A 14,565-nucleotide genomic window follows, 5' to 3' on the forward strand; every position below is an offset into this window, starting at 1 on the left:
GTTTTAAAAGAATTTAAATGGTAGAGTTGACTCTGAGATTGTGTTGTCTTGAAACATCTGCAGATGTTCCTGTCTCTGGAAATGCTTGGGATTTTTCTAAAGACCACAAAGCAGAAGGACCCCGGTGAGATTATCAGCAGAAAAAGACCTTTTGGGGCCAGTTAATAGCTGGCTGGGATTTTTTTTTTTGGGACTCTACGTCCTTGCACCTTTATCACAGAGCCCCTGGTAAAATATTGCTTCATTGTTTTTAAACCAACTTCAAGCTAACTTTCTTGACAGTTGCTTCTGACTAGTGTTTGTGGGGTCAAAGAAAGTTTAAAATTCTGCATCCCATTCTGTAGTAGGTTCTGAAGAGCTGCTGTCTCCCCTGTATTGGTCTGACAAACAGCATTTAAATTATCAGCACGTATGGGCTTAAAACTAGTTCAGCAAATATTTTTCTCCAGTGTAACATATGTAATGTGTACAGAGCAAATCTGCAACTTGAGTTTCCAGCCATGGTGTTTTATAGCAGCTGCTTGAAGACTGAAATTTTCGCAAACACATGGAGCAAAACTCACTCCTGTCCTTAATAGTAAACACTTGTGCTTTTGCTGAAGTATTCCAAAGCCACCCCTTTGCTTTCCATGTGCAGCTTGGCCAGAGCTTGAATCCATCAGCTTGAGAAGGAACTGCAGACTGGCAAGAGCTCTTCTGCAGCCACCTATTGCTGGGTTGTGTGGGATTTACCAAGTGTTTTGTGACAGACAGCAGCTTTCTGGTTCAAGGACATCAGCCTGTGGATGAGGGAGGATGGGGAGAAGAAAAGCCTGTAAAGGTAAACTTAAAAGACAAGTCCCAGAGTTGCTGAAGGCTGGGAGTGACAGGAATCCAACCTGGGAGATCTCAATGTGGATTGGCAATTTTTTGGCGTTGGCATCTTAATAAATTTGGGCACTTGTGTTATATTGAGGTGACAGGCTCCTTGTTCAGTGCATATTCCTGTTTATCCAGTACTTATCTGCCCCTCATCAAAACCGTGTTCAGCTCTTTGGGCTCTCTGATTTACTTGCAATAAGCCATTTAAGCAGAATGCTTTTCCTCAAAACACCTTTGTTACAAGTAGGCTAAATCCAGACTGCTGAACCAGAAATGATTTAGTCCTTTCTTTCAAACAAATGATCTTTGTCACTTATTAGCGAACTCTTTCATAAGATCTTAATTGGATTGGCAAGTGGATTGGCAATCTTTTGGCGTTGGCATCTTGATAAATTTGGGCACTTGTGTTATATTGAGGTGACAGGCTCCTTGTTCAGTGCATATTCCTGTTTATCCAGTACTTATCTGCCCCTCATCAACATCGTGTTCAGCTCTTTGGGCTCTCTGATTTACTTGCAATAAGCCATTTAAGCAGAATGCTTTTCCTCAAAACACCTTTGTTACAAGTAGGCTAAATCCAGACTGCTGAACCAGAAATGATTTAGTCCTTTCTTTCAAACAAATGATCTTTGTCACTTATTAGCGAACTCTTTCATTTGTTCACACACTTCTCACAATGGCTTAATGAGCTCCATGCTGTCCCACCAGGCAGGGCTGGCTCCTGCCAGGGATCTCCTTGGGAATGCCACAGGTCAGGGTTTGGGTTGCACTGTTAACTTCCAGCTTTTCCCTGGAAGAGCACAGATCTGTGACATCTGACTGCTGCAGTGTGGTTTTAGTTTAGGCACCTAGGTGGATCAGAGTAAGTTCATCCCATGGTCCAGAGCTGTCTGGAGGTGCCCACGGTGGATTGGGACCCCTGTTGAGTTGAGCTTGGAATTGTCTGTACTGTGGTGTTATTGTGTCTACTGTGCTGGATTTTCTTACTCCTTGTGATTTGTTTGCCAGCATGAAGAGAATAAATTTGCTTCTCTGAGCCTCTTGTTGCCCTGCAGCCTCTTTTCATACAGAATCCCAGCTGGATGCTTTGGAGAGGGCTGTTACCTGTGGCTTGGCTCAGGCACCTGTAGCTGACAGACAGGCACGGGCAGCTCTGGTCTGGGTGTATTGCTGTTTTGTAAGAGTCCAAGTGGCAGGTGGGACTGGAGTAGGGTCATTTTGATGAGCAAATGATAAATTTACCTTGGTCAGGTTACAGTGTGAGGGGGAATCCCATTTGCACAAAGGTGTAAAAAGCTGTCATTAGTCTTACCTTTGTCCTCATGTTGGTTCCCTGCTTGCTTTCTGCAACTCGATACTGAATTAAAATGAACCCAGATTGTGGGAGGAGTTTTACTAGGGGTTTTTTTGTTTGTTTAGTTTGTTTGGGTTTTTTAAGGGCTCATTGCATGGTGGTGTGTGAAGAGCTTGTCACTGACTTTGTTGTTGTTATTGTTAGGTTTGGTTTGTTTTTTTTTCCCCCTTTATTTGCTTTGTAAAAGAGATGGAGAAATCAAAAAACAAATGCAGAGTGGAACAGCCGCATTCCTCTGTGGCGCAAAGACTGAAAGACAGTTAGTCTAAATAAAAACAAACAGTTTGTCAGCACCATTTCTGGCCCTCCTGTGGGTTTGCCATGATGAGAAAACTGCAAGAAAGCAAAAATAGGAATATCCATGTGCCTTGATAGCAAGTGGGGGTGACACAAACACCCACCCCAGAGGTGGGTGATGCCCAGTGTGTGTGAACAGCACTGGTGTGTGGGGGTGCTGAGCCAGCCCAGGAGCAGCATTTTGGGAATTGGGGTCAGGAGATGGACCAGGACATCACCCAGATTCCCAGCACAGTCCCCAGCAAAACCTTGACACTGCTGTAATCTTCCTGACTCTTTTGTCCTTAGTTCCTTCAAGTACATAATGAAATGTTCTATGAGAGGCTCTCTAGCTTGAAATTAAGCAAATATCTATTCTGGAGCTTTTTTAAAAGCTATTTAAGAGCCTTTTCCCTAAAGTACACTGTGTTCTTGTTAGAGACTTCGCTGGTTCTGTGGTACATGGCAGTGTTTAGTATTCTGATGGTCTTTCTACTTTAATGTGTGGTTTTTAAAGGGGTTTCTATGCTTTTAGGAAATACGAAGACCTGAGTTAACCACAGAAAATTGGCTGCCAAACTGCTTAAAGTGCTAATTCTGCTGAAATTTAGCACCTGACTTTTGCAGGGATAAACACATCTGGAATCTCTACTCTTCTGAGTTCAAACTCCTGTAAAATAAAACTTTTATTTAATGTTTCCAGTCTGAGTCTTAGTCAGCAAAACTTTGCAGGGTTTTTATGTTGAGTTAAGAACTCCTTTATATGCATTTTGAAGTAAAGCATTGACATCCCCCTGAAAGTCGCATGAAGGTGCTAAAAGAATTGGTTAATTTGCAGCTGTGCTGAGAAATCACAAATGCAAAACTGCAGGGCGGTGCTTCAGAATGAAGCACTTTACTGTTTTTTCTTTAATTTACTTTTTTTTTTTGTGAGCAGATACCATGAAGAGTGGATGGTTCACAATACTGCTTTCCTGCTTGTATTTAAAGTAGCTGTGTAAAAACATTTCAATTCTTAGGAACATTTTGAAGAAGTATTCTTGTCTCCTATGTAGAAATCTCCCAGTTCTTTTTGCCTCTTAGGGTGCCCTTCGTTTCAGCTTTTATTTAAGTTGGGTGATGCTGTGCTGGTGTTAGACATCCCACAGTCTGTCAGCTTCTGTTTAAAGTGGGGTATGGTGAGTGATTAATGGAAATTATTTCGGGAATAAAGGACTCCTGGTAAGCTGATCCCTATTCAGAGCACCAAAAGAAAAAGCAGAGTCACAAGGGATGTTGTCTCCAGGAAGAACTTGTAACATCCGCAGGGGGAAGAGTTGGATTGGAAAGTGATGCTGAGCTTGCATTTTGAAATGGATCATAATTATATCTCATGGTCTGATTTGGAGAGCTTTTCCTGATGGCTCCAGAGGCTGATTGTCACTTACACCAGCAGAATGTTGGAGTGGTTTTTGTGGCTGCTGTCAGGGTAGGTGTGCTGTGCTGGGGGTGCTGCTCTGAGCTCCTGGGGACAAGCAGCCTTGTCTCTCCAGGCTGTTACCCCGTTCTCTCAGTGCTGGGTCGCTGAACCCAAAGTGAAGCTGTGTTTCTTCTTTGCTTTGCAGCTTTAAATCGAATCTGAAGTTTCTATTGACCTTGCTTTGTGCAAGGAACTGTCCTTCTAAGTGCTGACCTGGTTTGAAGGCACAGAATCCATTAAACTATTCCAGCTATAAAATGTTTCTGATCCTTTGTCTTTGATGATTCCTTACTTCTAGGTGATTAAAATTTCAAGTTATTAGCTGCAGCCACACTTAAGTTTTTATTCCCTTAATTGTAGCTTCCCTGTTCCCTAAAATAAAGTCCCTGGCCTATTTGCAAGGGGGAGCAGATCAATGGCCCAATTACTGGCTGTATCATCACAACAGGTAAAGCTCCCTGTGACTTCCAGTTTCAAATCAAAACCTATTGAAAGAAACCTGGCACATGGCAGTTCTCTGTGAAACAGCCCACAAACCATCTCACATCACTGGCTGCTGCTGACTGTCCTTTTTGCTAATCTAAAGGGACAGTCGTTCCTAAACTGATTTTACTGTTCCTGCTGGAAACTGTCATTCAGGGATCAAATACCATGGCATGGGGAGGATGCAGTGAGAATGAGAGAAAATTGAAAGTGCTGAGTGCTGCAGAAGTTAAAATACTGAACAAATAACTTCCTTCTATATTTTTATGAGTCAAATCCAACAACCTCTTGATGATTTTTGATGCTTTTGGTAAACAAGCATCTGCTTCTTCTTAGCAAGAGGAAAAGGCTTATTATTCAGCATTGATTTCTTTGTGTAGAGACAGAGTGGTCCTTGTTTTGGTGCTCTATTTACAGGGGTCTGTTAATGTATTTACTGAGGGCAGCCAACAAGGCTGTGATCAGAGCCAGGCAGCTTCCCCAGTGTAATTCCCCCATGCCATGCCCTGGTTGGGGTGGCTGCAGAGCCGAGTCCTGGCACAGTTCTGCTTCTCAAGGCAGCAGGAGCTCTGCTCCCTGGCTGACCACAGGAGCTCTGTTCCCTGGCTGACCACAGGAGCTCTGCTCCCTGGCTGACCGCAGCCATGCTCGGTGCTGGCCACATCCACTGAGACCAGAAAAAGACAGAGCAGTGTCCTCCTGGACCAGTCACATCCTGGGCCTGTGCCTGGGGAGCTGTGGCTGCTGGGGAGGGAGTGGGGACACAGGGTGCCCTGCCTTGAGCGGGTGCTGGGGACTTGTCACCTCCTGGTCACACCCATCTCGGGGAGGCGGCCGGCGCTGGCCACGCTTCAGCAAGTCAGTGATCTCCTTCCATCTGTAAAGTGCTGGACATTCTTTGTCTAAATATAGGGGACCCTGGACTTGGCTGTGGCAGGGAGGGACAGTAAGTTGACCTCGGTGTGTCTCCTGTCACTTGTGTTACAGTCGTATTTAAAGCAGATGGGTCCTTCTTGTGGGACACTGCCAGTCAGGCCAAACATGGTCAGGTCTGTGACAGTGACATGCAGGGAGATTGGCATAAAAAATTATTATAAAATATCTCATCTTAAATGCATTTAATCGTAGTGGGGAGAGACCAGGTTGTTAATTAACTGCTGGAGGGTCTGTCAGCTGTCATTTAAGGTTTAAAAAGAAACGTGCTGTGTCTGAAGGCAATGCTTTCAAACTCTGGTGGCAGAGGAGATTACTGTGTGGTTTAAAGATAATCAACATGCGCTGTGTTAATTAGGAGAGAAAAAAGATAAGTATGTGTCAATCAGAGGGGTGTTCTTTCTGAAGATTAACTAATAAAAAAGCTGGTGGTTATTCTTCTCTGTTCCTTGATGCGATAGATTATCCTTAGGAAGTTTTCTCATGTTGATTAAAGTGTTTCTAAGAACATATTTGTGGAAGCATTTTGTTGGTGCCACAGCAGCTGCCTCACTTTGGGCAGGCTGAGCTGGTAGGAGCATGGCATGTGGTGGTAAAACACTGTGGAGTGTTCTCCTGGGTATTGCTGTCCTGCTCCATGAACCCAGTGGTATGCATTAAAAATGCCCAAGGATGTTTAAACAGTATATGGCACAAAAAGAATGTCATGTAGAGCTTTCATCTGGGAATGTCTTGACTTGGAGACCTGGAACCCTTTGGGGACTATCATGTAAAACAAATTCCTTTCATGGTCTCTCTTCCGGTCTGGGTCTTTTGCTTTAAAAAGTGCAAAGAATCAAATTTCTTCTGTAAACACCAAGTGCCCAGATTTCTTAATCAGCATCCTAATTGTGTTAGCCACCCCCTTCCTAGTCCATGAACTGCCGTGCTCAGACTGCAGGAAGAACGATTTTGTGCATATCTTCAGTCTCAAATTCCAGAGACATCAGGGTTTTGTCTGCACAACTTGTTTTGTTGTTGCTTTTGGGAATCTTTTTCTCTCTGGATGGATTCTCTGAAGCTGCCTCGGAGGCTGAACATGGGCCACCAACGCGTGCCTTGCTGGAACTCCCTCTCTGCTGCATTGCCAGAGAGATGGGCAGTAAAGCTTTTTGCTATTTGTGCTGCATGGAAAATGGGTCCTTTTCAGTCTGTGATAACTTAAATCATCCCTGCTTTATCCCCTTCTTCACTGCCATGGTAATCCTACAACCTGTGCCCAGGTTTGTATTCCTTGAAACAAACCATTACCTGATGATCTGTCATCAGCAGCATGTCCCCCCAGTCTGCGCTGCTCCTCGGCGGTGACAGCAGCCACAGCTCAGCACATCTCCCTCTCCCCAGCCTCAGCACCAGGACATTCCCTCCCTGCCGAGGGCTGGCAGAAGCGTGGGGCCAGGCTGGGCAGCGAGGTGGCACAGGCAGGGCTGCGTCAGGGCTGCTGTAGGAGCACGCGCTCAGCAGCAGCCCAGTGAAACCCAAGCTGGAGCTGCCAGCAGCAGGCTGGGCACGGGGCTGGGTGGTGAGGAGGCAGCTATGTCCCTGTCAGGGCTCTGCCTGCATTTCCTGGGCTTTAGGAGTTTGTTGAGCTGGTTCATCTGTAGGCCAAGAGTATGTGAGGGGAACAGGAAACCCACATGGACTTTCACTTCCATCAGACACCATAAAATGCTGTCCAGCTTAAAACAAAACCCAGTCTGCTTTCCTTCGCCTGTAAGGAACAAATCCCAGCCGTGCCTGTGAGGAAATACATCGGATGGGAGTGTGAAACTCAGCCCTGCAGAGCAAGGCTCGGGGCATCGGGAGGCAGAGGAATGCTGCAGGTGGTTGGGGTTGTCTCGGCACAGTGCAGCCCTGTCGCAGCTGCGTGGGCTGGAAACTTGGGCTGCAAACAGCAGCTGTTGCTGCTCCCTTCGCCGGCAGCAGGCAGGGATGAGTTTCTGGCAGGGATAAGTTTCTCAGCCCAGAGCTGTTGTCTTCCATGCAGTCTCCAAAGGATGCCACTGCTCTCTCCTGCATACCCAGGCTGCCCAAGTTTGCAGAGCTATTTCTGAGCTCAGTTCAAATGGTCTGGTGGCAGAGGAGCTCTAATGGCATGTCATGGTTGTTTCCAGCAGTGGGTGTGACTTGCAGACTGGTAACTCACTTGGGTGTTGAGTGGTATCAAAGCTTCCCACATCTCAGGTCGGATGACCTGAGGCTGGTTTGATCCTGTCTCTGAAACTGTGTCTGAGTGGGGTTGTTTTGTGCACCTGAAGCAGTTGTTCTTCACTTGCACAGACAGCTGTGGTCATCAGAGTTCCCTTTGGCAAGTTGTACCCTCTCTGAATTCAGCAGAAATTCTCTCCTTGCTTGGAGCAAGATAAAGGAAATTAGTGCTTTGGAATTCATATTCACACCCATCCACCCTCACCTTTGACTGTCTTCGGGCAAACTGTTGTCTTAGTTTGGTTTCAGAAGTTGTCCATATTGGAACCCAGAACAAGGGAAAAGGTGACCTGGTGCTAGTGAGAAGGGATCAGTAGGTAAGTTCATGTGGATGAGTAACAGTTGGCATTGCAGATCTCTCTGTGATGATGCCTGTCTGTGTCATGGAAGCTGAGTTCTCTCTCCAGGGAGCCCCACCTTGGAGCAGAGGAAGTGCCTGCAGACAGTTCCTTTTAAAAAAAAAAAAAGGCACAAATGCAGATGTTGCTAAAAATGCAGTTTGCGTCAAACCTCTGAGCCCAAGTGGGTTCCCACGCTCAGTTTGTTTTTCTCCTTGGGCTGTTTCTTAAGTTGCAAAAGTGCTGAGTGGTGAGAGATGGCCTTTGGTGGAGAACCACTTCCCTTTTCGCTCCCTGCCCTCGGTGGTGTCACCTCTGCTGACACTGTGACTGACCCCTTTTCGGTAAGCTCTGGCCCTTGTTTTGCTCAGCAGAGTTTGTTTCTGTTTTGGGTATCAGAGAAGCCTGTGCTTGTCTGTGTTTGCTGCCAGCTGACCCTGTTAATACAAATGTCAGTACAGGGCAATCCTGAGTTATCCTTGCCTTTTCATTTTCCCTGCAGGGTTTTGGTGGGTTTTCTTTATTAGTACCTGGTATTGTGCTTCACACAGCTCTGAGATCTGCCCTCTGTGTGAAGAGAATCAAGCACCTTAATTCCTTGCCTAGGAGCAAAGGTTTAAACTGGAAACCAAACATTGCTTCCCTCTATTTAATTCATTAATACTGTAGGCAGTTATTAAACTAGGTGCTTTAAAAAGTAAACAAGGGAAGTAGGGATGTTGTTTATTGAAAAACAAACAACAGTGAAGGTGAAAGAGGCACTTCCCTGAGGAGGGATGCTGGGGGAATGCAATGCTTTCATCTGGTGTTTGAGGGAGAAGTGCCCTGGGCTGCCAGGCTGCACGTAATCCAGCTGTGCACCCAGCTGCTGGTGCACCCTTGGCTGTGGGACTGATGCTGTATTAACCAGGACTTTTCTTGTGGGCAGGTGAAGGGGTGGGAGGCTGGCAGTGAGAGCTGCCCCTGGAGCAGGTGTGATGCCAGGCCCCAGGACTGCCTGTGGAGAAGGGGAAACAGCCAATTTGGGAAGGGGGGCAGGAAGAGGGAGGGAAGTGGCTTGAGGTGCTGAAAAAATCCACAGGCTGCTGTGCCCGCCCTCCTGTTACATCTCTCATGCCAGGCCCAGCAGGCTGCGGGGAAATTGCTGCTCTTGCAGTCCTGGCTGCTCCAGAGCTCGCTCACATGTCCCCAGCTGCCCTCTCTCCCTCCTTCCACACCTCGGGAATGAGCTAAGTATTGATGCCTGCTGTGCCACTCCTGCCAGCCTTGGAATTTCAGTCTTTTTGTTTGGTTTGAGTTTTGCAGCCGCTGGATTAAGGGAAGATGATGGAGCTGAGCTGGCAGCTGAGGTGTTAGGGCAAAATCTGGGGGGCTGTTGAGGGACTGCACAGCTCTCTTGTTATGGGGAGCTACAGCTGGAGCCAGGCTTGGCATTGAAATCCATTGTAGCTGCTTCAGAGCTCTTTTCTGCAGGGCTCTGGTTAATAAACACCCACTAAGAAAAATTGTATTTCTGTAAATCATACAGGTAGTGGACTCCCATTCAAATCTGAAGTACCTTGATATCCTCATTTCCCCAGCCACCACTTTTCTATCTCCCATTTCACCTAAGAATTAGGGTGAGCTGGGTGGGAGGATGTGACCCATGCAGTGCCCGTGTGCTTTGGGCATGGCTGTGAGGAGGTGACAGCACAAGGAAGTTTGGCCTTTGCCACACTGACCTGTCCTGTACGTGGTGTGGGAGGATGTGCATGGAAGGACTTCTCCTGCCGAGCCTGTCAGGGAATGGTGCCAACTTTCTGGTTGTGCTACTTGGCAAGTGCCCGACCAAGGGCTGGGCTGGACAGGACAGAGCCTGCTGTAAAGGAGCTGCTCCGATGAGTGAGGAGAGCCGACTTTTGGAAAGTCATCCTCAGGCTCACAACAACTTAATTAAGTGTTTATTAGGATAAAACGTTGCCAGCAGCCGTTCAGGTGCCTCCTTGCCTTATTCCTAAAAAGGTTTTCTCTCCTTTCATTGTGAAGCAGTTTCAAGAGAAAACAGCAAGGTTCCTTTTTGTGTATTTTACACTGAGGACTGAGGGTTTCTCATTGAAATTGGAGGGTGGTGCAGATTCACCTGGCTTCTGGCTGGGAGCTGGAAGGCATTGTCCAGGGGGTCGTGACAATGCATCCAGTGATTTATCACATCTCTTTGGCACAGCCCCTAAACCAGTAACACTTTCTCTTTTGTGTCCTCAAACCAGTGTATTTGGTGTTTGTGCTTGCAGTTTATGAATGGAGCTGTACAGTGTAACATCTGGGAAGGCATTTATTATTTGTTTGTCATCTATTAAGTTCTGTGTGGATCTCATTTTGTAGCATAGTGAGAATTTAGTTTGAACCATGCATGATTTCCTTGTGCAGGAGGAGCTCAGCCCTGGACAGCACATCAGGGAGCACAGGAATCACTTCTGTTTCCTGCTCTTACTGCTGGTTAGAAGCAGAGCCTTCTGAGGGCTGTGCTTTTTGTGCAGAAGGCTTTAAATAGTTCTGATGTGGCTTGTACAATTTCTGCAAAATCTTTTCTGCCTGGGAGAAAAATTGGTACAAGTAGTGATTTTTGTAGGAGTTGCTTAAGTCCTCTGCTTGCATTGGTTCTCTTCCCAGTGAGCAGGGAATTACAAATAGCACATCACTGGTGGCCTTGAGGCTGCTGCTTCACTGCAGAGGTGAACATGGAACAGAAGGGGTTTTTCCCCCAGCTGTAGTGCTGAGGATTGTGAGCTCTTTCATAGGTATGTCCTGAGTAAGTCTTCTCCTGAAAAAACCTGCTGTGCAGTACAGACGACTGATGACAAGCCTGGGGTGCTGATAAAACACAGCTCAGCTTTGTTACCTGTGCCAAGTTGGCCTCTTGTCTTCTGCTGTCCTGGACTCAACTTCTCCCCTAACCACGTTGAGTGTCTTTTAACACCAGTCTGTTCCAGGAGAGTGTTTCAAAGAGCCCTGAAGCTCCCCTAGGCTCTGGCAAGCCAGATTTTGTGAAGTATTTCAAAGCCCACGTTATGCTTGGAAGCCATGGAGCTGTCAGCAGGGTGAAATCAGTAGTGGATGGCAACACTTGTTTAGAGCCTTAATTGCCCTTTTCACGGATACCTTTGTTACCTTTTGTGGTTTTGAAGTGTCTCAGACTGGGGTCTGCTGTTAGTGTCCCACCTGAGGAATCCTTTTTCTTTGTATATCAGGGACAGTATCCAAAGGTGATCTTGCCCTGAAATAGGATGCTTTAGGTGAAGATCATGCCAGGGACTGTCCAAACAGGGTGGACCCAAATGGAGCAGCCATCTGAGTGTGGCACAGAGGATGTCAGGCCAGTGATTGCTCTCCTTTTTTGTCCGTGTAGTGCATCACAGGCACCAAAATCAGCATTTGCTGAATTTAGCATTAGAGCTACTTGGACTTTCCCACGAATTTGTTGCCTTTCCTCCCAAGATTTTCTTTACTGCTTGAATGTCAAAGCAAGAGCTTTGTTGTCTGTGTGTGTATTATGGGTTTCTTTTCTGGACACTGATGCATCTGGGGTTAGAATTTAAGGCAGGTGATGCCAGGGGTGCCAGTAGTGCCTTGGCTGCACAGGGGGTGTCCCCACCGCTGGATTTGGCATGAGCTCTTGTCTCCATGGAGCTGCTGTTCTCCCAGCAGTGCTGATGGCCATCTCCTGCCCTGCGGGAGGTGCTGCCCTCCCTGCCTGACCTCCTTGTTCCACAAGAATGATCTGCTTTGCCACATTCTTCAGCTGTTCCAGCCCTTTGTATGGGAAATTACTTTCCCTTTCCCTAGTCCTACCAAGTTACACTTAAAGCCTGTGGTTAATGGCCCAAAACAAGGCTCCCCTGGCCTTAGGAGAGAAGGTGGCCTCCTGGGAGGATGCACCTGATGGGAATCTCTTTAGTTCTGCTGCTCTTTCCTTTCCAGGCTGGTGGCTGAGAGCTGGTGATAAGGGAAAGTGATGGAATTGAGAAGATTTTTAACCTCCTGGCCCTCTTTGCTACATGCTACATTATCCACTAAAAATAGTTGCTAATTCCACCTTCTGGGGGAACCTCAGGCACAGGCTAAAGGATTGCTAATATTAGTGGTTGGCTTTGCTGATAAAATGAACAGTGTGAAAGCTGTCTGTGAGTGCTGAATTCTTTCTCCTCCTCTGCAGCCTAACATCTTTTAACAGTTTTCTTCTGTGGTGAGATTATAATGGGAGGAGGAAAATTAATTTTTATCATTAATAGTACTATTAGTATTTTTTTAAGTGTCCTTAAGATAACTTGGTGTTTCTCTAGTTCAGGCTGTAAGAAACTGTGTAGCTTGAGAACTTTGAGAGGATTTATTTGTCAACAAAAGCTAGAAAGGCTCAGTCAAAATTTGAACTTATTATTCAAATGAACTTATTATTTCTTGGTTTTAGCTTTAATACAAGTAGAGAACTCTCTGGTACATTTTAATTTGGGATGAGTGTTTTTCTCCTTTTCAAAATTCCGTTCTTATTGAGACATCCAGAGCATGTTTGACATCTGGTTCAATTTTAGGAAGAAAGTTCTGCGAGAAACTTTGTCACTCAGGAGTGCTGAGGGTATGACAGCACAGTCTAAACATTGGGATGTGCTGCAGCCTTGAGAAAAGTCTTTCTGCCTCTGTGCATCTGCTATTCTGGAGCTTGGAAAACTTCATTTCTTTATATCCCTGGCAGCAAAATGGAGAGGTGCCCAGAAATGTGCTCGAGCTTAGGGGGAAATCCAACTTCAACACAAGCTTTTCTAATTCTTTTACTTCTAAAAATGTAGTCAGAAAATCCTTTGCTAAAGCAGTCAACCCCAAATAATGCAGGGTTTTTTACTCTATTAATTTCCCAGTCCTTAGAGGAAGGGAATAACTAACTAGGTTTGATATTTGCTTAAGTGGAGAAAGGAAAAATAAATTCCTAACCTCTTGCTCAGGACAAGAGTTGTCTTGAAGGACAAGCCAACATCTTTTCAAAGCATGGAGCTGTTGGGATGCACGATGCCAGAGACTCTTCCATCCTGTTATCATATTCATCAACCATCCTGTTGACTAGAGAATTGTTTCTGGCTTTCTTCAAAGCCTCTAGGACTGTCTTATCAATTCTGAGAAAAGCAGGAACCCTCGAGTATGCAAGGATGGCTGCATTGCAGAATCTGGAGCGTGTCTTGCTTTTTCCACGAACCACGGCATCTGCAAGAAAAGGGCTGGAAGATGTGCTTAAAATACCAGCTGTGCCTCAGTACTTGGGAGTTCTTTATTGCCCCTTTTTACAAACTTCTCTCCTCATGTGACTTCAGAAAGGGTAAAATCAAGGCATGAAGTGATGGTTGATTTCAACAGCATTACAGTTTCTTGCTTTCATGATTTATAGGTCTTCGAGAGTTAATCATCATGCAACTCACAGAGAGTAGTTTTATGATTTCTTAATCTTTTGTGTACACTAATTTTCTTTTGGCTAACTCCTGAGGGGAGACATTTGTTTCTGCAGGGCATCAGCTGTGTCTGAACCACAAAGCTCAGGGTTAACAGAGTCCATAATTACCCAGATGCGTGGGCTTGTTCTATTCATCACCATTTAGAAATGTGGATCTGTGATCTTGACTTTCAAATCGAAAATGTAGCCATAGGTTAATCCCCTCTGCCTGCTCAGGTTGCACCTCTGCAGGCAGAGTGGCACCAGCATGTGTTCTGCTTTTCAGTGTTTCTCTGTTTGTGTTGTTCTCAGTTATGCTTTGAATGTTTGCAGTACTTACATGGGGGAAAAGTTTCTTACCAACAGAATGATTTTATCTAAATCACTTCATTGCAAAAGTACAGAGCATACATTCAGTGCTTTTAACCTGTCTTATTCATTGCTTTTTTCCTTTTTGAAAGCAAGACGCTTTTCCTCACTCCCTGTTTGTCTTTTCCCTTGCAGCATCAGCGAAAGCTTCCTCACTGTGAAAGGTGCAGCTCTCTTCCTGCCACGAGGAAATGGGTCATCCACGCCCAGGATCAGTCACAGGCGCAACAAACATGCAGGTGAGTGTGGTATCGATGGCTGGGGCTTGTCTGCTCCCTCCTCTTTCAGAGTCCACCTTTCTTGAGCTCATTCTCACCTGATGACACACGTTTGCCTGGCCCACGTGTGTATTAAAGCCTCACCTGCCAGTCTCAGTTCTGACAGGAAAGAAAGTTTTCAAAACTCTGCTGTTCAAACAGGATCATCAAATGAGTGACATCAGGGCAGCAGTCATGGCATGGTGGGGACTTGAGAATGAGTGCCCCCTAAAATACCATTCTGTAATTTCAGTATGAGAGAGGGAGGGGAGGATTGCCTTCCAAAACCTTTGTGCACTGCAGTGGGAAGCCTGAGTTTGTGATACGGGGTGAATAATGGTCCTTCCTAACCTGAAAGGAACCGGCTGTGATGGAGGAGAGGGAGGAGGCTTACCAGACTTACCTCCACGTGGGGATGAGGAAACCTCTGAGCAAAGTCAGTGTGACTTCTCAGAGGTGTGAGCAGAGTGAGTAATACAGAGTCAGTTATAATTCCACCTCCTTTATCTGCTGGAAGTTTGATTTGTGTTTTTGCT

General features: G+C 45.9%; 1 protein-coding gene across 2 annotated transcripts in view; it reads left to right on the top strand.

Moving 5' to 3' along the window:
• Positions 1–14,565, top strand: part of SSH2 (slingshot protein phosphatase 2) — a 91,316-nt gene that overhangs the window by 44,766 nt on the left and 31,985 nt on the right. For both annotated transcript variants that reach the window (XM_041482919.1, XM_041482920.1), the window contains one exon: positions 13,908–14,011. In XM_041482919.1, coding sequence (XP_041338853.1) covers positions 13,908–14,011 — 104 coding nt within the window. The remainder of the gene's footprint in view (positions 1–13,907; positions 14,012–14,565) is intronic.

Source organism: Pyrgilauda ruficollis, unplaced genomic scaffold (genome assembly GCF_017590135.1).
Source record: "Pyrgilauda ruficollis isolate IOZ18807 unplaced genomic scaffold, ASM1759013v1 scaffold59, whole genome shotgun sequence".
Taxonomy (NCBI): domain Eukaryota; kingdom Metazoa; phylum Chordata; class Aves; order Passeriformes; family Passeridae; genus Pyrgilauda; species Pyrgilauda ruficollis.